At 40.1% G+C, this 24,780-nt stretch overlaps 1 protein-coding gene across 6 annotated transcripts in view; it reads left to right on the forward strand.

Moving 5' to 3' along the window:
- The window catches only part of CDH24 (cadherin 24), a 173,106-nt gene that overhangs the window by 121,828 nt on the left and 26,498 nt on the right, over positions 1-24,780 (forward strand). For all 6 annotated transcript variants that reach the window (XM_073632366.1, XM_073632381.1, XM_073632402.1 and 3 more), the window contains 5 exons: positions 5,490-5,784; positions 9,927-10,046; positions 12,853-13,020; positions 18,580-18,767; positions 20,008-20,261. In XM_073632366.1, coding sequence (XP_073488467.1) covers positions 5,490-5,784; positions 9,927-10,046; positions 12,853-13,020; positions 18,580-18,767; positions 20,008-20,261 — 1,025 coding nt within the window. The remainder of the gene's footprint in view (positions 1-5,489; positions 5,785-9,926; positions 10,047-12,852; positions 13,021-18,579; positions 18,768-20,007; positions 20,262-24,780) is intronic.

The raw sequence follows: 24,780 nt of genomic DNA on the forward strand, positions 1-24,780 counted from the left end.
GAGTGCTGAGAGAGCTCCCCTAAAGGTGGTACAGGGAATGCAGTGCCCAAAGAAGCACAGGTTGCCAGCTTTAGTAGTCTGTAGAGCTGAGGAGCAGATCACCAGATGGTAGCAGGAACAAACAGATGCACTGTAGGGCAGGTGTCCTTCAGCAGTTCCAGGCATGCTTGGCAGCGAGGCAAACAGGAAACAGTATCAGAAGCCAGGCCAGGGATCATGCACGGTGGATCAGTCAGGAGCAGAGGCAGATAGCAGGAACTGGAACAAACCGGGGTCATATACAGGTAGTCAGATAGCAGCAGAGTCTGTAAAACAAGCCAGGGTCATACACAGGCGATCAGGCAGCAGTGGAGTAAGTAGTACAGCGGTCAGAGCCAGAAATGGAGATAAGATAGGTCAGAGGCAACCGGGGTCGGTAACAGGGAATCCAAGATCAGAACACATAGAGGCACAGGAACAGGGGGGGGGGGGGGGCTGACGATCATCCAGAAATCTGTTGAGCAGAGCAGCAGTCTTGTATAGGCCAGGTGGCGTCAGCATCTATCATGTTCTGCTTGTGCCACCACGCATTTGCCGATTCATGGCACCGCCGTGCACATGCATGCGACAATTCGCCACGGGAGTGCGCAGGATGTGGCCATTCCGCGTATTGGCAGTATTGCCAATTCTCCTTTGTTCATTTTACTGATAGCCGGCTCCTGTCTCAGGAGGAGTGATACCAAGTGCACTCCACCTCTAATGTTTTCTAGCAGCCTGGAGAGCGATGCAAGCAGAAGCTGCAAGAGGAAAAGAAGGTCAGTGTATTAAACAGCACATGCACTAGGCATAATATGCAATGGGCATATTGGCACCTATAAAAGGGTGAATAACTATTAGACTGCTTTCACACTGATCTGCGGGTGCAGTGCAGTGTACCTGTGGCTTTCCTGTGGGTTAGCTGCACTAAGCCATAGACTTTTATTATATCCTGCGGGTTTGGTGCATTTTCAGAAAGTACACCCCACCCACAAGATGTAATAGAAGTCTATGGCAAAGCACAGCTAACCTGTAAGAAAGCCACAAGTGTAATGTGCTGCACCCACCATCCTGGTAAACTGCGGAGCATCAGTGTAAGAAGAGCCCTATAGAGCGCTCATGACTGTAGGGGTCATTTAGATTTGTGGTTTTGGGAGGTAAAACCCCATAGTACAGGGGAAGGGATCTTCCTCTTCTGCAGTTTCACTTGAAGCTAAACTCCAGTAAATAAAATTTTAGGCACATAATTTACCTCTAATAAAGCATAGGCCATGTTCTCCTGGCTTCTGGTTAATGTAAAAATCCTCCCTCCAGTGAGGTTTGGATTGTGATTAGGCAATAATTTGCCCCTTTGCCATTCAGAGAATACCTTGCATTTTGGGAGACGAACACTAGGATGTGAATGGACAAGGAGACTTTGGGAAGGCCAATGGCACAAGTCCTTCCCATTTAGAGCTGCTGCTCTTAACTATACAGTGACAAAATATCACTACTGTAGCGGGTATCTGGCATCGAAGGAGGGAGGATTTTTATAGTAGCCAGCAGAACTTAGGATATACTTTGTTAGAGTTAATCTATGTGCCCCAAAAACTTTTTTACTAGTGTTTACCTTTAAACTTACAGGTCTCCTCTCCACCCCTTGCCCTGTGACTGCCTAGTGAAAAGAGAAGCAGCACACTAAGGCTGGCCATACATTATACAATGTTCCTAGATGTATCTAAACCATATAATATTAGGTCAAACCTAAACACTTTCAATTTGTATGCAGTCAGGCAGGCCATTGTACTACATAGTTGAAGTTAAATCTAAAGGAAATGGAAGAAGAAAATTGTATAATGTATGGCCAACCTTACATGTTCCTTTTTCCTCCACTCTCCTCCTAATAGCATGCTCTCTGCTTTGCAGCACACATGAATGGCTCCTTGTTACACGTCTCCCACTTTTAGTTTGAACTCTGCTGTACAGACTATAGAGTAGACTGCAAGAGGCTTACTGCATGCTTGCAAGCAGTGCAAGAGGCTACCTACACTGCTTGCATTAAAAACATAAATTTGATAAATTTGATGATATATTATTAATCACAAAGCTGCATTCATGTGTGCCTTTTATATCTGCCTGGGGTTCAACTTTAAACCCTAACCCATCCCTAACTTTAACTTATAATACTAAATTACCCCTTACAAAATCTGTATTTACTGTAGTAAGTAAGAGGCCATCTTGTGCTGGGATTGATGCCAAGACCAGTGGAAAAAAACAGGCAACACTAGTTTGTCAGCAACTTACTGTAAGGTCTGTTTCCTTACTTTCCATATTGTGCTGGGATTGATGCCAAGACCGGTTGAATAAAACAGGCAACACTAGTTTGCCAGAAACTTACTGTAAGGTCTGTTTCCTTACTTGTCTTTTTAGCACATAACAGTAAAGCTGGCCATACACTGATTGCATTTCGGCCAGGTTCTGATGAACCAGCTGAAAAATAAGCATTGAGAGGTCTCCCATTGCCTGGCATCCTTTGATACAACAGAGAACAGAGCTAGGTGGATTATTCATGGCCATGCATTGACTGGGGCCAATCAGCTGTAGTCACTGTTTGACAATGCCCACCCTATTCTGACAGCTGCTTGTGCTGGCCATCAGAATACATGGGCCTCACTACTCTGTTTAGGGTGGATGGAGGAATCTGTTAGATCATTTTGCATACAGCCTGCAGACATAACATAACAATCTTTTAGTGTATGGCCAGCTTCACAACCCTCCTAAATGATGAAGTGATAGATAACGATTCTTTATGTATTCCATACATTACAATGAATGTATCAGATCTTGCTCATATGTTTTACCTTGGTGCAGGCTTTTCCAGGTACTTTAGCTTTCTTTTACAGGCCAAAGAACTACTGGTAGGTTAATTGGCTTCTGACTAAATGGGCGCCAGGCTGTGTCTTTGTACTTTTGTGGAAGGAAAATTAGATTACAAGCTCCAGTTGGGCAGGCTTATGTCTGAATGAAATTTGCGGCTTGTAAACGGTTCAGTAATAGTTTGGAAGCATACAGAAAAAAATAAAGCTGTGATTGCAAAGAACAGTATAATGTAAACAAGATACAATCATTAGGGATTAGATCTGAATAAAACATAGGCCTTTATTTAATAATGCAATGTGCAAAGTGTAATAACCCATAGCAGCTAATCAAAAGAAATCTTATTTACTTTATTTATTTATTTTATTCATTTATATCGCTCCAAAAGATACTGCAACAATTCAAAAGAGAACTTAGAATCATTCGCTCTATTCCTTGCACAAAGAGGAGTTTGCTAAAGGGTTCCAAACATGGTGCTACAGAAACCCCCCCTAATGTGTTAGCATCTTTGCAAACAGCAGGCACAACTGCTTCATTTAGCTACACAATCGTGAATTTTTTTTTTTGCACTAAATTAACAATTTTTAGTTGTCTCTTGTACCAGCTATACTTTCTTGGTCTACAGCAGGGGTCTCAAACTGGTGGCCCTCCAGCTGTTGCGGAACTACAAGTCCCATCATACCTCTGCCTGAGGGAGTCATGCCTGTAACTGTCAGCCTTGCAATGCCTCTTGGAACTTGTAGTTTTGCAACAGCTGGAGGGCCGCCAGTTTGAGACCCCTGGTCTACAGTATTTGTGTGCAGAGAAAAAACATCTCCTAATGGGTGTGTGTTGACTAAATATTATATTATTCTTAATTCAGATCATTTATATAGATAATATAAAATAATCATTATTAAACTGTCGAGTTCTTGCAAAGAGCCAATTTTAGATGTGAATTGAAACAAGTTATTAAGTTCTTAGGAAGGTATAATTACTTTAAAGCTATAGGCAAAAATTTGGCGCCAACTACCCCATGTCTTGAAGTGTCTGTAAATCCTTACATATACCCACTGAATTAACTAGCATCAGGTGATACACAGAGATGAAGCAAATACTCCTACATAGGTTGTACCTTTTTACCTGCAGCATTTTTTCCTCTACAGCAGTTTGCATTACCCAGTTTACACTGCATTTCTCTGCTCTAGAAGGCAGGGGATGGGTACTGAGGTCACACACTGCACAGTAGGGAGCTGAGTGTAAACTGAGACCTGAGTGGAGAGAGATAGGACACACCCCTTTCCTCTACAAAGGGAAACATGCACAGCTAAGGCTGTCTATTACCTACTTTGTACTGGGGGAGGGACAGGGCTGTCTCTGGGATGGTCTGGTGTCAGCATAGACCATGGGTGCTCAACCTGTGACCCTATAGCTGTTGCGGGACTATAATTCCCATCATGCCTCTGCATTTGAGAGTCATGCTTGTAACTGTCAGCAGCTTGCAATGCCTTATGGGACTTGTAGTTCCACAACAGCTGGAGGGCCACAGGTTGAGCACCCATAGCATAGACTATCAGAGGTGACTCAGGTAGCTAGCAGAGAAGTGAGAAAGGAGACAGAACTCACACTAAGTGTGTTCGATTGAAACATGTACAAATTATAGAAGGATATGCTTTGTTCATTTTTCATTTCAGAGGTTCACAATCACTTTAATGCCAAGGCAACGATCTTGTGCTCACTATTAAAGAAGATCAAAGTTGAGGCAGAGATGTTTATTGAATTAACATAATCTTTGGCCATTAGACATGTGCGATTAGTTTCGTATGAATCAACAATTCGTAGGAATTTCCGTAAACTCGTACATTCGGGAGGATCTGAATAGGAATTGCTATGCTTCCGAATTTTGTACGAAATTTCATTTACGAACTTCGGATCCAAATTCCGTTACTATGGAAACGTGTCTGGTGTTTTGTTGACTAATCAGAGGTTTTCTTCTGCTGCTGAGTGAGGGTTGGGAAAATGACCTTTTTTAATATGGGAGTGGGAGACTGGTACTGGTAATCTATGAGAGATTCAGAACCAGACAAAATAAGAATGTTCGTCAATTACGATTATTCATTATGATGAAGTTAAAAACCCAGGAAGTCAGCACAGCACAGGGATGGTGGGAGCCCCTCCTAATGAGCACAGCACAGGGATGGTGGGAGCCCCTCATAATGATAAATTCATCATAATGAACGTTCGTAATTGTTACGAAATGTTAACGAACCTAACGAAAATTCGTATTTCGTATCAATCCAAATTGAATTTCGGACACGAATTACGAAATACGAATTAACGGCTAATACGAAACGGAACAGAACGAAACGAAAAAAATTTATTGATGGTGCACATGTCTATTGGCCATATGACTAAGTGCCAAGGCATAGCAGAGAAGCTGTTTATGCTCCCATGGTATATCATGCCTTGTCAGAATGGGCAGGATATTTTTACTCTAGAACTGCTTTAAACTACTGAAAGCTGGGTTATGATTGGTTGATATGGATTACTGCACAACTATATTTGTTTAATAGTTTGCTACTAAAGCTTGCTGAGCTTATTACTTTGATAACAGCTTTATGTAACTTATGGCTTTACAGCTTCACACAGATATTGATCGAGGGGAAGGACGAGCCAAATATATCCTGACTGGAGAGGGAGCTGGTTCTGTGTTTGTTATTGATGACAAAACTGGCAATATCCATGTAACAAAGTCCTTGGATCGGGAAGAAAAGGAGGAATATATTCTACTGGCACAAGCTGTGGACAAGGTTACCCTCCGACCACTTGAGCCCCCCTCTCAGTTCATCATCAAGGTGCAAGACATTAATGACAACCCCCCTGTTTTCCTGCACCCTCCCTACCGGGCCTCTGTGCCAGAGATGTCCAACGTAGGTGAGGGGGGAACCTGAGGTCTTTATGTTGAGACATGTATTGAGCAATGGAGATATTAGAAGCCAGAGATTTATGTCTTCACATTGCAGATGTGCCAGTGATAATTACTCATTCTATGAAAGTGACAGTTTGCTAGAGAGAAGGGGCAATGAATTCACACAACATTTAGTGCAGAACTGTTGATTTTAGATAACAGATAAAAGAGATCTGCAAACTGTGTTGACAACTAAAGTCCAATGAGGGTAGGAAGAGATGATTAAACCGAAATAGGACAAAACACATTTGTGCTTACATTTTTTTCTAGAATAACTGAAAAGAAGATCTTTTATTTAGTACCCTGATATAGTAACACAAATGGATTATACAACTGTTACAACTACTATGGCCAAGATGTGAATGCAAAATTTCCTGATCACTTGTGAGGTTATAGAAGCGATTGTACAACAATTGCATACAATGGCAGTTGCAGCAATTGGATAGACGTTTTCATTGTTGAGGATGCTCAAATCCACAAATATATTACACAAAATAAACAAAGGGCGCACCGACCTAGTGCATTATTTTAAGACCAAATATTTATTATAGTAAATAATGGTAAGTATTATACTCACAAAATGGCTATTGTATAAAAGCTCATCACATAATCCATCATAGTTGAATCCATAATTCATCAACTCATATGACAGAAGATGAAGATCCAATAGGCTGACACGTTTTGAGGACTAGCCTCTTCCTCTGTCACATGAGTTGATGAAATATGGATTGAATTATGCTGGATTATGTGATGAGCTTTTATACAATAGCCATTTTGTGAGTATAATTCTTACCACTTTTTACTATAATAAACATTTGGTCTTGGGATAAATGTATTAGGTCGGTGCACCCTTTGTTTCTTTTGTGTGGTTTCAGTGTTCCAGACTTCCCCAGTCTATGAGGGCAGTAAGACCTTACTTATCCATATAGAACCTGGATGGAGATATATCCTACTCATCTGGAAAGGGCACTTTCCCAATCGCAGGAGATATTGAGCATACAAATATATGAGCATTTTATTTTGCAATTACAGCAAATTAAGTCTAAAGCTGGCCAAACACTATCAGAATTTTGTTTAAAAATTTTTTTTTCAAAGTATTCGTTCACTTTTTTAATGGTTAGTGGGGTCAAGTTGACTTTTCGTTTTCAACTGCAGTGACAACAAAATTCGAAGGATCAGGAATGGAAAATTTTTCTTTAACTAATGCATTTCTTATGCCGCGTACACACGGTCGGACTTTTCGTCTACAAAAGTCCAACGGACGCTGACGGACTAAAGCTGGCTGGTAATCCGATCGTGTGTGGGCTTCTCCGGACTTTCAACTGACTTTTTTAGCCTCAAATCCGACGGACTTTAGATTTGAAGCATGCTTCAAATCTTTACGTCGTAAGTACGACGGACCCCGAAATCCGCTCGTCTGTGTGCTAGTCCGACGGACAAAAACCCATGCTAGGGCAGCTATTGGCTACTGGCTATGAACTTCCTTATTTTAGTCCGGTGTACGTCATCACGTACGAATCCGTCGGACTTTTGTGTGGTCGTGTGTAGGCAAGTCCGTTCGTTAGAAAGTCTGCTGCAAGTCCGCCGAAAGTCCGCCGGAAGTCCGCCGGAAGTCTGTCGGACAGGCTGTCGGACTTTTGTAGACGAAAAGTCCGACCGTGTGTACGCGGCATAACAGTGTATAATGATTTCCCTTTGGGAAATTCCATTCTTTCCAGAATGTAAAGAATCAAAATTGAAGTACTTATGTCATCTCTCTGATGGCATTATCGAATGTACTGGTGAATTTTTTTTTGTAAGAACGTTCATATGAGAAGCTTACAGTGTATTTCCAGCCTTGAATGATTCTGCCCTTAAATCTTTCTAAAGCTAAAATATTTTTGTCAGGTGTTAGAAACTCTAAAACATTTTTCTTGCTGTCTATTTCTACACTGTAGGGATTTGCACTCTCTACTTGTCCTGGTTACTAATGTCACTGAAATAGAAACTGAGGGAAAATGCAGCATTTTGAATTGTCACAGGAAAAGGAATAGAGGAAATATCTTCCAATGCGGACACTTTAGTTTAACCAAAATTACTTTTTTCTTGTCTTTTATGGTATGATAGAACACTCTGGCTAAGAAGGTGTTGACCTTTTCCCAATTTCTTTCTTTTTTTCTTTCTTTTCCACATACTGCTTAGGGTACCAGTAGGGAAACACTAAATAGAAACTATGATTACCAGTCATAGCAAAAAGGCATATAGAAAAAGTTTACATGTTGCTTATAGCAACCTAGGTTTCCATATTGCTGGAAAACACAGACTGTGTAATTGTTATGGGGGAGCCAGTAGGCACCCTGGTAATAACTAGACAGATGTCTGTGTTCATTTTAAAATCAGTGCAAAAAAAAAAAAACACCTTAAGGTTTACTGACTACTGAGGGTAAGACAGACAAGTTTCTTTCCTCCAGTTTTTTAAATCAAATCCAGTTACTATGAAGAAGTAGCAGTGGATGATACAGTATATACAGTTATGGCTAAAAATATTAGCACCTCTGCATTTCCATCAGATAATGCACCACTTCACCCATAAAACTGCTGCAATTACAAATGTTTAGGCATTCTCATGTTTATTTATTTTATTTGTATTGGTAGGACACAAAAAAGTGGATAAACAAAAAGCCAAATCTGACACGTTCCACGCAAAACTCCAAAATACACAGAAATTGTAAGAAATAACTGCATTCCAAGTTTATGATGCACCTGTAATTTGTAATTAAACTCACCTGTTTCAATTAACACGTGCTGACAATATAGAAATCACACTGACAACCAGTTAAAATGGTGAAAAATTGACTCAACCTTTCCATTGTGTTTCTCTGTGTGTCACGCAGAGCATAGCGAAGAGAAGGAGCAGCAAATGATTGTCTAAAGATTTGAGAACAAAAATTGTGGAAAAGCATAGACAATCTCAAGGTTACAAGTCCATCTCCAGAGATCTTAATGTTCCTGTGTCCACATTGTCAGGAAGTTTACAGCCCGTTGCACTGTAACTAATCTCCCTGGACATAAGAGAAAAACTGATCAAAGATTGCAACAAAGGATTATTCGAATGGTGGATAAAGAACTTCGATAAACTTTCAGACAACTTCAAGCTGACCTTCAGGCACAGGGTACAACTGTGTATAACTGTGTATACAACGCCATCTGAATTAAAAGGAACGCTGTGGTAGGGGACCCAGGAGGACCCCACCGCTAACACAGAAACATCAAAAAGCCAGATTGGAGTTTGCCAAAACTTACCTGAGGAAGCAAAAGACCTTTTGGCAGAATGTGCTGTGGAAAGACAAAACAAAAATTACAGTTTTTTGTCAAAGCCCATCATGCTACTGTTTTAGAAAAAGAAACGAGACCTTTAAAGGCCTTTAAAGAAAAGAATACAGTCCCTACAGTCAAACATGGTAGAGGTTCACTGATGTTTTGGGGATGCTTTGCTGCTTTAGGCGCTGGATGTCTTGACTGTGTGCATTGCATTATGAAATCTGAAGACTACCAAAGAATTCTTGGGTGCAATGTAGGGCCCAGTGTCCGAAAGTATGGGGCTCTGTCAGAGGTCATGAGTCCTACAGTCCCAAAGCACAAAGCGCTGGAGAGTTGTTTAAGACAAAGCACTGGAGAGTACTGAACTGGCCAGCTATGAGTCCAGATCTAAATGCAATAGAGCACCTGTGGAGAGATCTGAGAACAGCAGTTGGGAAAAGAAATCCTTCCAATCTGAGAGACCTGGAGCAGTTGAAAAAAGAAGAGTGGTCCAAAATTCCAGTAGAGATATGTAAGGAACTCACTAATGGTTACAGGAAGCAATTAATTTCAGTTATTTTTTTCCATGGGGTGTGCTACCAAATATTAAATTGAGGGTGCCAACAATTTTGTCCAGTCCATTTATGGCAACAATTTCATGGGTAAAGTGGTGCATTATCTGACAGAAATGCAGGGGTGCCAATATTTGTGGCCATGACTGTACTGTATAATAGGAAATGGCGTACTGATATTTGGATACTACTACTGTAGATGCATGTTTATGTAAGTGAAGCTTGCTGATGAAAATTAATCAAACTGAATCTCACAGGGACCTCTGTGATCCAAGTGACAGCCAGCGATGCTGATGACCCAACATATGGCAACAGTGCCAGACTTGTGTACACTGTGCTGGAAGGGCAGCCATACTTCTCTGTGGATCCACAAACAGGTACCTTTCAGTGAATGCGCTTGTGTGACTAATATATAATTAATATTTCAGAGGTATTTATTCATTCTTCAAAGTGTATGTCCACCAGTAAAACATTTTTCAGATGGAAAACGCTTTACTATAATTTTTAGAAATATTCAGATTATTAGAAGCTAGTATCCATTTATTAGCTTATAAATTCAAGAGTGGTATTCAAGTTTCCAAGCCTGCTCTTGCTTTTGTCTTTGCAAACTTGGCAACATCACACCAGGGTACACTTAAAAGGGACACGTTCATAGCGAGGAAGTACATAGCGTTACATCATATTAATCTGATATCCAGTTCTCTTAAGCTATGGAAAAGTCTAATTAATAGCATACTGCCTAATGAGGAGGTACAATTTAAAAACATAAGATGTTCAAATACATTTCTGAAAGTGAGGGGGAGGTGGTGCGATACCCTGGATACACTGGTATAAAATAATTACCATATGCCTAATTTATTATTCTTGCCAGGCGTATTACTCTTAACTTTTATGGCGTTTAAGTATTTCTTAAATTTAATGGCTTGCTCTGAACAATTATTGTCCTTATTTGGTATTCTTTTATAACAATTGTACTGGATTTACCATGCTTGTGTAACATAATAGGAAAAAAAAACTGCACTATTCTGTATGCATTTTAGTGTTAATTTGTTTAAATACTGCATTCTACGCACAACTAAATTATATTCTGGTACAAGCTTATTAATTATAAAATTAGATCTGATAGGATTCACCCAAGCATTTCCTCTCAGGATTAGTCCTTTGTATTATATATTCACTGGGAAAATCTTGTTAGATCTTGCTAAGATGAATCTTGGTAGTACAGTAGCAGTTATTTTTCACTTATGCACAGGTCTTTGAAGGAATGAATATTGTTAATAGGAATTTTCTTTCATTCCTCTGCCTACATGCTTTCCATGGTGCTGAAATGGTGAAGGCTGTGTAGTGCTTTAAACACTAGGAGGGTTAATGTAATATTTAAAAGAAATAAACATTTTCAAAAAAATGCATGTAGGTTAATTTTGCCATAGCAAGAGAGCTGCAAGCATGCAGCCCCTCTCCTATGCTGATAGCCATGCTAGGCACGGTATTATGTGTTCAGGGGCATAGCTAAAGTTGTATATGCTCATGGGCATAGGTAAATATTTGTTTTAAAAAGGGAATAATAGAAGTTTGTGTGTGGTGTCTTTTTTTTTTTTTTTTTACAATTTTCACTTACTTGCAAACACTAGTAGACTGGTTAGAGATCCAAGGGACCCCTAAAACCAATTCAATATGGACAAGCTGACCATCTATTTGACCCCCTAAGGGGGTAGCATATAGGTGGAATATGGGCCTTCTGTTTTCGAATAACACCTCCTGGACCCTCATTTTTGGGAAGAAGCACCCCCCTCCTCCCCCCCAAATGTTGAAGGGCATATGGGCTGATATCAACATATCAGAGGAGTAACTCAGTTGATATGAGGATACAAGACCCACATGCCTGTCATGGGGGCTCATTCATTTTAAGAGCGGGGAAATGCTTTTTTTTTTTAGAAACACAAGTTCAGCATTCTGCATAAGCAAAGAAAAAAACACAGCTCCAAAGAAAAGAAGCATTTTTAAATACACATTCCCTACTTCCAATCCAGGAACAGGCTGAATAAGGTGAAAAATAGGCGAATGTTTGGTGAAATTCAGAAGGAAGTTACATTCACTGAATAATAAACAGGAGGAATAGTACCGTAAAGTAATTGAAAAACAGATATTGGGTGAAGCTTGTTTGATTAAATTTTCAAATGGATGAATCTTGTTTGATGCTAATTCTGATGAGTGAATCTTGTTTGATACCATTGCCGATGGGTGAATCTTATTTGAAAACTTTTGGCAAAAAACACTGTGATAAATGGATGGAATCAAGAAATACTTGGTAAAGAAACTGGCTAAGATAGGGTGAATGTTGGTTGAAATTATTGTTAAAATATTGTCTAATGCAATCTTATGTTACCATATGATAATATATGTTTTCCTGTAAAAACAAAAAATAAATATATATGTGTATATGTATATATATATATATATATATATATATATATATATATATACAGTGGGGACGGAAAGTATTCAGATCACCTTAAATTATTCACTCTTTGTTATATTGCAGCCATTTGTTAAAAATCATTTAAGTTCATTTTTTCCTCATTAATGTACACACAGCACCCCATATTGACAGAAAAACACAGAATTGTTGCCATTTTTGCAGATTTATTAAAAAAGAAAAAACGAAATATCACATGGTCCTAAGTATTCTGACACTTTGCTGTGAGATTGCATTAGACAATAATATATATATATATATATATATATATATATATATATATATATATATATATATATATATACCTGCTTTGTACGGTATGTTATTGCTTTGTTTTTTCTTTTCTACCCTAAAGCCCAACTCCAGGCAAATTTTTTTTTTTTAATTTTGGAAAGACCGGGGGAGGAGAAAGAAGCACTGTGTTGATTTTAGTGAGGTGTGCAACCCTATCGCTTTCTGTCGGGAAGGGTTATTTAGTGGTTATTGTTACTGTCTGTGTCTTCCTGGGTTGGTGACAACTGTTCCCCTGATTCCTTGTCCTATTGTCACAGGCACAGGAAGTGCGGTGAAACCTCCCCAGAAGGGTCATGTAATGCAATAAAAACTTGGCAAAAGTATTTACTCTTCTAAAGTTTTTAAAAAGGGTTTTGGTTGTTGTTAGTTTTTCAGACATTGTAATATCTGTTAAATCATGCCTGTTTCTCCAGGTGTGATCCGCACTGCTATCCCAAATATGGACCGTGAGACCCAAGATGAATTCCTTGTTGTCATCCAGGCTAAGGATATGGGAGGCCATGTAGGAGGTCTCTCAGGCTCCACCACAGTTACAGTCACCTTAACAGATGTAAATGACAATCCACCCAAATTTCCTCAAAGTAAGGATACTGAAGTTTTATGTTATCATGTATTTTTATTTCATATTATGTGAATTATGAATGTATAACTTTATAAAACCTTAGCAGTAAAGACAAGCAGAGGTGTTACCCTTACTGACCAATCTGATATCTTCCCTGGTCAGCACTAGAAGCATGGCAGCTGAAACCATATACAGTACATATGGTTGTGACAGCACACAAAGCTTACTTCAAAAAAATGTTTTTACTTTGAGTTCCAACTGTGGAACTTATCATATGTAATACCAAAACCTTATAGGCAGTTTTTTCCTTGTGTACATCCTGACTAGTCTGACTTAGCCAGTGGCTGAAGTAGCTCTGATTATGCCAATAAAAGGAATTAAAGCACTTTATCTTAAGCTTAGCTGCTGTGTTTGTGCTTTCTGTTGTAAATTCCAACCCATAAAACCTCGCTATAACAAACCAGCCTGGGATTTTTTTCCTAATTCTATTTTATTTATACAAATACAGGTTTAAATTATAATTGATTAAATAGAGAAAGTTGAAAATATGGACTTTCCAGGCACCAATCATAGAAAAATAAACAATAACTTTTTATCAATAATTATTACATAGAGATTAAAGACATTTAAAATACTGCAAACTAATTGCAATAGCAACTAATCCTCTCCAATGTGGATCATGAGTTTCAAAACCATGCCATATAGGACATGTAAGACTATAATAAGAGATACCATTCAAATAAGCTGTACATGTTTCACAAAAATCGTTTCTTTAGGAGCTTGATAAGCATTCTAAGGAGAGAAAGAAGCCGTCAATAATTGTAGCAATTATAGTAATGTGTAACATAAATAGGAAGTGTCAAAAAATGCACAAAACCACAAAAGCGCACTTATAAGTCATTCCTGTAAAGACATTTGGTAACTTTATCAATATACATCGATTGCTCCCTTTTTATGGTCTTTTCGCTCTGTAATGTATACTCTTCTGTGCTGTTGCCTCATAGATATTTTTTGAATATTTTTTGACTATTTTCTTCTGATGCATTTCTGCTATTGTAGTGGTATCTGTTACTGTCTTATGCCACAATTAATGTAATAATGATTATCTGCCTGTGGCAACCCTTGCTTACGTACATTCAATGTTCAAATGTTAATCCATATGTTCATTTATATTTAGTCTAACTATACTGTTTACATGTGAAATTTCATTACATGTGTAATTTCTACCTTTTTAAACTGTTGTAGCTTATCGGTCTCGACTATGTGTGGGACTGCGAGATTGCACTGATGGGCTGGCTTTGCATGGTATGTGGCGTTGTGGGCCTGTAAGCCGCAGTCTTGTCGCATCATTGCAATGGCTCTGTGGCGTTGTGGGCCTTGGGCTTGTTTCCTCCCTTCAGTTGTCACCCCTGTTGGCTGCCATCTCATCTAGCAGCATAGGTCTGTTCCATCCATCCCTTTATAGTGCACATGTTGGTGCACTGTTATTGCCGGCGGTTACACTGGGGGAGCTCTCAGCTCTCTGGCTTCCACTGGGATGCTCGCCACGCTGGATCTTGTGTGTTGTTTCCACTTATGCGATCTGTGCATGCTCAGCGAAGTTGCGCGCGCACCCCTATCTGGCCGAGTCAGGTGATGTGGAAGCCCCACCGCACACCTGATTGGGATGTGCATATAAGACTAGCCTTACATCATGGCAACCACCCCAAACACTGATCCCATTTTGGATCCATTTGTATCCTTCAATCTTACCTGGCCTGGTATGTACTTATGTTTGCTAACAAAGCCTTCAGTGGCATTTTCCTTTGACTTTTGAAGTCCTTAGTGGTTGTTGTTACTTTTCTAGATGGTGTGGATTTGAAGTTCTGTTTTGGCTTTTTGTGCTGGTACAGCGACATAGCCTATTTTGTTCCATTACGGTGTTAGTTTGTTTGGGTTCAATGTTGGTCTAATTTCCTGGCCCTGGCATCTTTTATTTACATTAACTACAAGTACCAGGTGAGAGTAATGATAATATCTTTCTTAGTTTTCACCTTTTTGAGCCGGTTTATGGAGCTATTCTTAATGCTATCCCATATATATATATATATATATATATATATATATATATTTATAATGTTTTTAGGTGGCTTCTGCTATCGCTCAGCACTATATAAGCTAAAACTTAAGATCTCAGCTTCATCCATTTTATACAACTTTCATGTTATGCTAAGGTAGGCCCAGATAGGATTACTGTGCTTTTTGCACAATATTATGTTGTTGTGTTGGTTGCCTAAGGCCTCTTTCACACGGGGCAGATCAGTGATGATCCGCCCCGTGAACACACGCTGGCTCAGCGGGGATCGCTCCGCCGATCCCCGCTGAGCAGGAAGATGACAGGTGCATCGCTGCACGCTGTGCAGCGACGGACCTGTCAGAGCGCCGCTCTCCCCTATGGGGGGATCGGATGATGACGGTCCGTAGTGTCCGTCGTCATCCGATCCGATCCGAAAACGGAGGGAAAAGTAGGTTTTTCCTCCGTTACACTTTTCGGATCGGAGCGGGGTCGGATGTCAGCGGACATGTCACCGCTGACATCCGACGCTCCATAGGGATGACTGTATGTCCGTTTTTCATCCGAAAACGGATGGATGAAAAACGGACATACGGATCATCCGTGTGAAAGAGGCCTTATACTTGTGTCACTTTTTCCTTTTGATGTTTATATATAGACACATATGTATTGTTTTTTTACCTGGCACGTCCCCACATGTTGCCTGCTGCGCACATTGCATGCCTTGGTTCGGTCGCCCTTGGATGCGTTTTTGTGGTTTTATGTATTTTTTGAGACTTCCTATTTATGTTACACATTACTATAATTGCTACAATTATTGACGGCCTCTTTCTCTCCTTAGAATGCTTATCAAGCTCCTGAAGAAGCGATGTTCGTGAAACATGTAGAGCTTATTTGAATGGTATCTCTTATTATAGTCATGCATGTCCCATATGGCATGGGTTTGACACTCATGATCCACATTGGAGAGGTTTAGTTGCTATAGCAATTAGTTTGCAGTATTTTAAATGTCTTTTATCTCTATGTATTAATTGTTAATAAAAAGTTATTGTTTGTTTTTCTATGATTGGTGCCTGGAAAGTCCATTTTTTCAACTTTCTCTATTTAATCAATTAACATTTAGGAAGTGGCACTGCGCTACTTTAGGCCCCCACAGTTCCATCCTGTGTTGGTGCTTTTTGTAACTCTATGCTTCAAGTTTAAATTATACAATTAAGAAATAATATGCCTGTGGGCTTGGACTGGCCATCTGGAAATTCTGACAAATGTAAATCTTGCTATTTGTTGATGACTGCTCAGTCCCAGAAGGTCCTGTCTTAATAGGCCAAGAAAGTACTCTTCAATGCATGCATATCCTGCACTTGGTTCACAATAAGTTAAGGGTTAAAGGTAGCCTCAATTTATAACATGGTCTTTAGTGGTACTTACCAGAAGTCTAATGTGATAGTCCAGTTTTGTGACCTTTCAATTTATCTAGTGATCAAGTAAAAAATACTTCAATAACAGCTAGATAGAAGAGAACTATTTCCAAGTCTATTTGACAATGGGAGGGCTCTCAACAGAAGGAAGTAGTTCAGAAGATGACCTCACTAACACACACCCTGCACATGTCCTCCCTCTCTAGGAGATTGCTCCCACCCACCTCTGCAGTTACATGCAGACATTGTAAGTGAGCATCGATCTCCCTCAATACATACCCAGTGTTTTCTTCTCAATCATTTTGTACCTTACTTTCGTTTTGCATAGATTGTTCATTTGGTAGATTGTGCAGGAGCTGAGCAATCACATAACAGCTTATGTGGAGCAGAGCTGTAATATTGAAAACAGGAAAAGTGTGTCCCTGGAAGTCTGTAAAGCTCACCATACACTACACAAAATCATTGCACAATCTCCTTTGGATCTACCATCAACTATGTAGTGCAAGGGCCTGCCTGATTGGATACAGAGTGGTTGGATAGATAGGTGTGTTCTCCTAATATATAGTCTTGGTAAATCTAAAGGAGATTGTACGGAAACTGTACAATCAGATTGTATACTGCGCCATTAATTGTTAATGGCACCCCAAATGCAAAATCAAACAAGCATTTTGCCAAATATAAAACACGCAACAAACGTGGCAAAGTGCGCAGTAAAAACCACGCAAACCACAACAAGCCAGAGTGTCCCATGAGCTATTTAGATGCATGTAGGGCAGCTCTATGCGCGACGCAGGAAGAACGTGCCAAAAAATGTGCGCACCCACTACACACAATGTGAATGGTGACTAAATGTGAAATTGGTGTGTTTACACAAGTGCCATGAAAGCTCAGTGTCTCCGCCCACTCCCTCCCATGTACTTGTATAAAGCTGGCCTAACACTATGCAATCTGATTGTACAATATCCTTTTACCAAAGCTATAGAATAGGAGGACCCACCTGACTAATATATTTAGTTTGCATCAAATAAGGCAAGCCCTTTCACTACATAGCAGATGGTAGATTTAAAGGAGGTTATACAGATTGGCCGCCCTAAAGGAAGAAGTAGGAAAGTGGGTGGAAATAAAAAAAGTGGTATAGTAATGGGTAGTGGTGTGGTCCAGAGAGGTAAACCCACCATCATTCTGTGATGCAGTAAGACAGTGCTATGAAGTTTCCTGGATGGTCACATGATAATACAGGAAGTGATGGGCTCAGAGTGATTTTTTTTTTTAATTTGGGGTGAAGATTCACAGCCGATATGGACTAAGTAAGTTAGAGATAAGCACACTGGGATGGCTTGGGCAGAAAAGACATTAGAAAAGGCTTCTATTTATTATAAAAAGCGAAACTCTGCCTGAAAAGGTGAACTTAGACTTTAAATACTTCAGCTGACTTCCCTACCTAGTCTAGCATGATGTTACATTTTAAGAACTGTGTCAAAAACACCCTAAATATGCTGAATGCTAAGACCCCTTTCACACTGGAGGCCTTTTTCAAGTGCTTTAGCACTAAAAATAGCACCTGTAAAGCGCCTGAAAAAAGCCTCATCTGCAATCCCAGTGTGAAAGCCCGAGTGCTTTCACACTGGGACGCTGTGCTGGCAGGACGTCAAACAAAAACCTGCAAGCAGCTTCTTTGAGGTGCTTTAGGAGTGGTGTATACACCGCTCCTAAAGCGCCCCTGCCTATTGAAATCAATGGGCAGCACCTGCAAATTGCCTTGGCAGCGGTGCTTTGCGGGCGCTTTTAACCCTTTATTCACCTGCTAGCTGGGGTTAAAAGTGCCCTGCTAGCACTCGAAAAGTGCCGTAAAAATGACGGTAAAGTGCCGCTAAAACTAGTGGCGCTTTACCGCCGACGCTCCCGCGCTGGCAGTGTGCAAAGGCTCTTATGGAGGTCATAGATATGATCATTTTGGATTTTGGCTAGTTTCCTTAATTACATCATGACTCTCTTTGAAATGCTTTAAAATATACTGGGTTGCAAGATAATTAAATAGGCATTAGGAGCAATAATCATTAAAATTAAGGATTGGGGCATCAAAAGATTCAATCTATTTTTTTCACAGGCCTGTACCAGTTCACTGTGTTAGAGGACACTGTTCCTGGCTCTCTGATTGGCCGACTGAGAGCATATGACCCAGACATTGGTGAAAATGCAGAAATGTCATATAGTATTTTGGATGGTGATGCTGGAGACACCTTCAGTGTAATGGTAGACGCTGTGGGTCAAGATGGAATTCTTAGAGTACAAAAGGTAAGACTAACACCCCACAGGTGCATTTTTTTCTTTATTATTTAATGATGAGCTTTCCAGTTGGATGAATCAGGATGTAGGATATTTTTTTTTAAAAGTCCACTTTAAGTAGAGAGAAAACACACATTTTCCCACCTTCCAGCCTGAGCTTACCTGGCCTCTTAAACAAATGATGGTAGTTGAAACTCACCTTAAAGTGGTGTTAAACCTAAAAATAAAAATGTTTTATATTGCATCTTAATGATAAATAAATGTGGTGGCTGCATTCATTTTCTTTTCTTATACGTTTTTTCCCTTTCCTTTCAACTAGTGATCCGGGGCAGTAATATGCTTCCTATATTAGGGTGTCTCTATTCTGGATAGAGGAGCAACAGAGACACCTGTGGACAGTATCATGATAATTCTGGGGAGAGGATAGTGTTAGCTGCACCAGATTTAGATGGACTTGACTAAATCTGGCCATAGATGGATCAAAATTTGGCTGATTCAGCAGGAACCGGCAGAATTTTGATTAATCTATGGCCAGGCTGTTTGAGTCGTTCAACTTCAGTACAACCAGCCTGTTGGAGTTTTTTCGTTCGATCACTGCCAGTGGTTATAGCTGCTGGCAGTGATCATTGTATTTTGACGGCTAGGAAACCTACCGCTGTCAGAATACAATAGCTCAGCAGGAAGAATTCCCCCAACACTGACTGTGTTGATGGGGGGATCGAGCAATCTTCTTTTCTTCATGGCTGAAGGAAAAAAAAAATGAATAATGTATGGCCTGCCTAACAAGTTAAACCCAAACTCCTGTTAACACCTTTTAGGCAGTTACAGCAACATTTTTTTTTTCCTTTTGGTATAAAGGTTATAAACAAATGAATAAAAACTAAGCACCCCGGTTAATGTTAAAAGGTTTGTCTTAACCTTCTAAATGCTACTTTTGCTGGACAAATGGTCTGCTAAAGGAAGTTGAAAAATAACAGATTTACTAGCAGGATCACCAGGTGAAAGTAAAGGGGAAAAGGACTTAAAAAAAAAGAGTGGTGCAGCCACCACATCTAAGGATTGGTAAACTGCAATATACGTAATACACTTTTATTTTTGGGTTCAATACGGTTTTAATCTGCAGCACTAAAGGGACTGTGAACTAATCGATATCATGAAAAAGTGTGCTGTGCATAGTCCAACCTGCATCCCCAACTATCCAGTTTTTCTACAGTGACTTCCTTTTCTGTCTCATCTTTCATTTTTCCAGCCTCTAGATTTTGAGTCACGCCGGTCCTTCACATTCCGCGTGGAAGTGATGAACACTGTTATTGATCCCCAATATATTCGCCGTGGACCTTTTAAAGATGTCACAACAGTAAGAGTAACAGTAGGAGATGTGAACGAGCCACCATATTTCTCCCAAAACCCATATATCCTAAATGTTCAGGAAAACCTCCCTCCTGGAACTCTTGTAGGGGTGGTCGAAGCTAGAGACCCTGACTTACAAAGCAGATCTATAAGGTAAATTATACAAATTTCTGGCAATGTTTAAATTACATTAGCAGATCTGAAGCATTTTTATATATTAAGAAATAAAAACTTACATGTAAGCTTCATGGACAACATTTTTAGCAATCCATGAAGGCTAATGACTTACTTACCACATGATACTGTACAAATAATGAATTTTAGTATCAAACTCATTCATACAGTTTGCAATCTGACCAGCATCCATTTAGGTTAATAACTAAAGTATATTGTCTACTTCTTTAGGGTAGGTATCAAATATTGTAATTAATGGCCCTAGAATAGTTGCTTTTGCATGGATCCCAAAAGCAAGTGATAAGTCTATTCATTAAAATAACATGCTTGCCTGTTGAGCAACAAGCAATATACCTCTACAGACCAAGGTTTTTTTGTTCATGTTTTGACTGATTGAAGTTAAAGTAGAACAATAGGCAAAACTTTTGTAAGTAAGGGAGGGTTATAACTCCTGTCAGATTTTTTTTTCACCATCTGTGTTACATTGCAGAGATTTCCCTTCACTTCCTGTCCGAAAGCCAAACAGGAAGTGAAAAGAAATCCCTGCAAATTAAGGGAATTCTTTGGGGACCCCCATGTCACGAGAACTAGTGTCCCCATTGGAAGATTTCCCCCCTACCTTTTTTTTTTTTTTGGGGGGGGAGGGCGCAACCCAAAATTTGGGATTTTCTTTACTTTCACTCTCAACAATAATGGTAAACAGAGAGGTTGAATCTTCTTACAGGAGCACAGACAGCAATAAAAACTGACAAGCGTTCGAATCACTCTCCACTCTATCCAACACAAAGAAAAAGTTTTGCCTTTAGTTATACTTTAAGACCTGTATAGTTAATCTGTGCCTGGACAAAGCATGGGTTTACTTTAATGGCTGCCCCACCAGCTGCACATGCTTACATATCTATTCATTACCTACAGCTCTATGTGGCTACTGAAAACAAAGACAAAAAACCCTGTATGAGCTCCAAGTCACACCTTTGAGCTTACACATGGCCAAGGACTTTCTCCTTGCCTCCATTATACAGAGCTGGGAACTAAACCTATGAATTGCCCCACACCATTGCTGTCACATAAACAAAAGTGGAGTGGGTTACATACTCTCCGTATCCTGAAGTGCCAGAATTAATCTTAGCTTCCAATGGCCAAAAGAGAACATCAGGCAAGCCAATTGAAGGAATCTATATGCTGCTGGTAGAGGTACCATTAAACTAACTCTGGTACTAGAGTTGATTTAAAGAGACCTTGTCACCAACCTATAAAAATGCATGCCAAAACACAGAAAAACAGAAAACTGTTTCATATTTACCATAATTTTCTTTTCCTGGTGCCTATGTCATACCTGTGACAAGCTCCACCTTGGCTCCTCCCTCAGGACCAGTGAATATTATAAAAGAAAAGGATTAGTGCACTCCCAGCATTCTACGTAATATAGCATACCAAGGGTGGAATTGTATGCTGCCATGGATAGGCACCAGGAAAAGAAGATTACGGTAAGTATGAAACAATTTCCTGTTTTCCTGGTGCCTCCATGGCAGTATACCTGTGACAAATAACTATCTGATATGGGTGGGATGATGTATAGTAAAAGATTTATTTGAAAAAGGATTTTAAATAGACAAATGCCAGCCTAATAGCCTGTCTGCCAGTTTCTACAGATGAAAGCTGTCGGGTCTACTCTGTAATGTCTGATAAATGCATGTTGGGATGACCATGATGCTACCCTTAGATTGTTTTGATGGATACGTCTGGTCTGGCTGTCCAAGAAGCAGAAAACAACTGGGTGGCATACAGCCCAACTGAAAAGGGGGTTCTAGACCCCTAGCCCTGTACCCCTTCTTAACCAATTTAATTATCCATGAAACTATTGTACTAGAGCAGGGATCTGCAAACTATGGCTTCCCAACTGCCGCAGAACCACATGTCCCATGAGGTATTTTAACGCTCTGATATTCACAGACATGACTAGGCATGATGGATACTGCAGTTCCAGAATGGCCGGAGGGCCGCATTCTGAAGGCCTCCGCCCAAGATGATGCTTCTTTGCCCCTGTTTTTTTTGGGGGGGTATTACAAATAGGTTAGATAAAAGTCTGAAGGGAGTTGTGACTTGAAGATAGTGTCTTAGTACCAAAGTAATATCGTCTTCAGGTCAAAATTGGATCTGAAAAGATTGGCAGGGCCCAACTTGGGGATGAATCCATGTACCGTTCTAAGTTCCACTCTGAGTACAGAAAATAATATTATTGTCTTCTGATCCCAGAGCCTGAAGTTCTGATACTCCCCAGCCCAATGCCATTGCCACAAAGAAAAATAGTTTCCAAGTGGGATTCCTCAAGGATGCTGAATCAGATGGGACAAAAGGCTGTTTGGATAAGGGCCCCAGAGCGATAGAGAGATCCCAAGAGGGAAAGATTTGTTTTAATGGGTGGGCTTATCTTCTTGACTGTCTTGAAGAATTTGATTATTAAAGGATCTTCGGCCCATCTCTTGTGGTCACAGCAGAGATTGAACCAGCTGTATCTTTAAATTGCTTAATCCTAATCCTGAATCAGGTCTGTTTGCAGGAAGTCAAAGAGTTGGAAGGAAGAGGGTACATCAGGATTGAAGTTTTGTCATTAGCGAAAGATATAAACTTATTCCAAACCTTGTCATACGTGTTGTTCGTTGAAGGCTCCTGTGCTTTGAGCAGAGTTGAAACAACTCTGGAGGAACAACCTAATGATTAAAGCCTCTGTGTTCTAACATTCTAATGTGAAGGTTCAATCTGTAAGGATTCTGATGGGTGTGATGCCTCCAGCCAGAAGAAAGGGTATCAGAGGAATATTTACCGGAGGCTGGATACTAAGATATATTGCCCTAGGGCAGTGATGGCGAACCTTGGCACCCCAGATGTTTTGGAACTACATTTCCCATGATGCTCGACTACACTGCAGAGTGCATATGCATCATGGGAAATGTAGTTCCAAAACATCTGGGGTGCCAAGGTTCACCATCACTGCCCTAGGGACTCCTTGGGTCTCTCTGCAAATATGATAGGACTGTTATCACCGTTATTGTTGATATTGCAAATCTCAAAAGAATTTGAGGTAGGAGGCCGGAGGAGGCCGAAATTAGATTGCATGCCCAAGGACTTGACAGGGCATCTATTGCTTCTGCCCAAGGGTGAGGTAGATGTAAAACAAATCTCCGCAGCTTGGTATTGCTGTAGCAAAAGGATGCAGTTCAGGAAAGGTCCACTGACCCCACAATCCAACTGAACAACTTCGGTTGTAGGGACCATTTGTTGGGATCCAGGAATCCTTGGGATAGGTGATTGGCGCTTAAGTGGGCTGGAAGATAGACTACTCCTAGGTCCTTCAGATTCCCCTCATTTGCCCAAATGAAAATGGGTTCCACTTCCCTTAGTAAGGAACTGTTGTGGGTTGCGTCTTGGTGATGTATGTATGATATTGCAGCTCTATTGTCTATCCGAATCAGAACTGATTTGTACTTGATCTAAGAGAGCAAATGCTGTCGATGCGAGATAAGCCTTCTGGATTTCAAGGATATTTGCGATGATGTCTGCCGCATTAAACGCCCATGTCTCTTGAACCAACATCTGGTTGCAATCTGCCTCCTAGCCTATTGCATTCTCATCTGTGGTAACTGTGGTCCAGAAGACATGCCTTAATGGACGTGGCTTTACAGGCATCTCCCTCTTTATCCACTAGTGCAGACCCCTGTGCATCAAACTTGTTTGATATATGGACTAGGATAGACGGTTGGCTCCATTGCTTCAGGAATTCTAGACAAAAGGTGCCTGAGGTATCCATGTGTCCATGGGACCATCTGGATACAAAAAAACAAACAACCCTATTAGGTTGAGTTAGCTCAAGGCTGTTATGTAGGATTATGTCCTTAATCTCCTTACTTTCTGAATGATCGTCCACACTTTCTGAGATAGCAGGGACACCGTATTGAATAAGGCGCCTAAACTGAAGAAAAGATAACTTGTTTGATGATTTACCATCCAAACATATCTTGATAGTGTAGGCCACAGCATCCACCTGTGTTTTATTAGCTGGGCTGGATCTTTTGATAAAAGGAGGATATTGTCTGGTTAGTGATAAAAACTGAGACTTAGTTCTCATAAAGAAGATTAAAATAAAGGTACCCCCAAAGGAAAATGGGACTTTAACGGCAACATCGTTATATAAACAAGCTATTTATTCATACAAACATATACAAAAACAACAATAATCATGTAGGAAAGAGAATATACAAAATATAAAAACTTTAAAAGAAATGGTATGATATGATAGTGATGCTTGGAAGTTCTTCAGCACGGCCCTACGCGTTGCGGGACTTGACAGGCCGTCGCTTCATCAGGGGCATTTTGTGAAGAAGAGTCACACTGTATAACAAAGTCAGAATTAAAGAAGCATAACAATAACTAGTTATATAAATATATTAAATATATTAACCACCTCAATACAGGGCACTTTCACCCCCTTCCTGCCCAA

This window comes from Aquarana catesbeiana, linkage group LG01 (genome assembly GCF_042186555.1).
Source record: "Aquarana catesbeiana isolate 2022-GZ linkage group LG01, ASM4218655v1, whole genome shotgun sequence".
Classification (NCBI taxonomy): domain Eukaryota; kingdom Metazoa; phylum Chordata; class Amphibia; order Anura; family Ranidae; genus Aquarana; species Aquarana catesbeiana.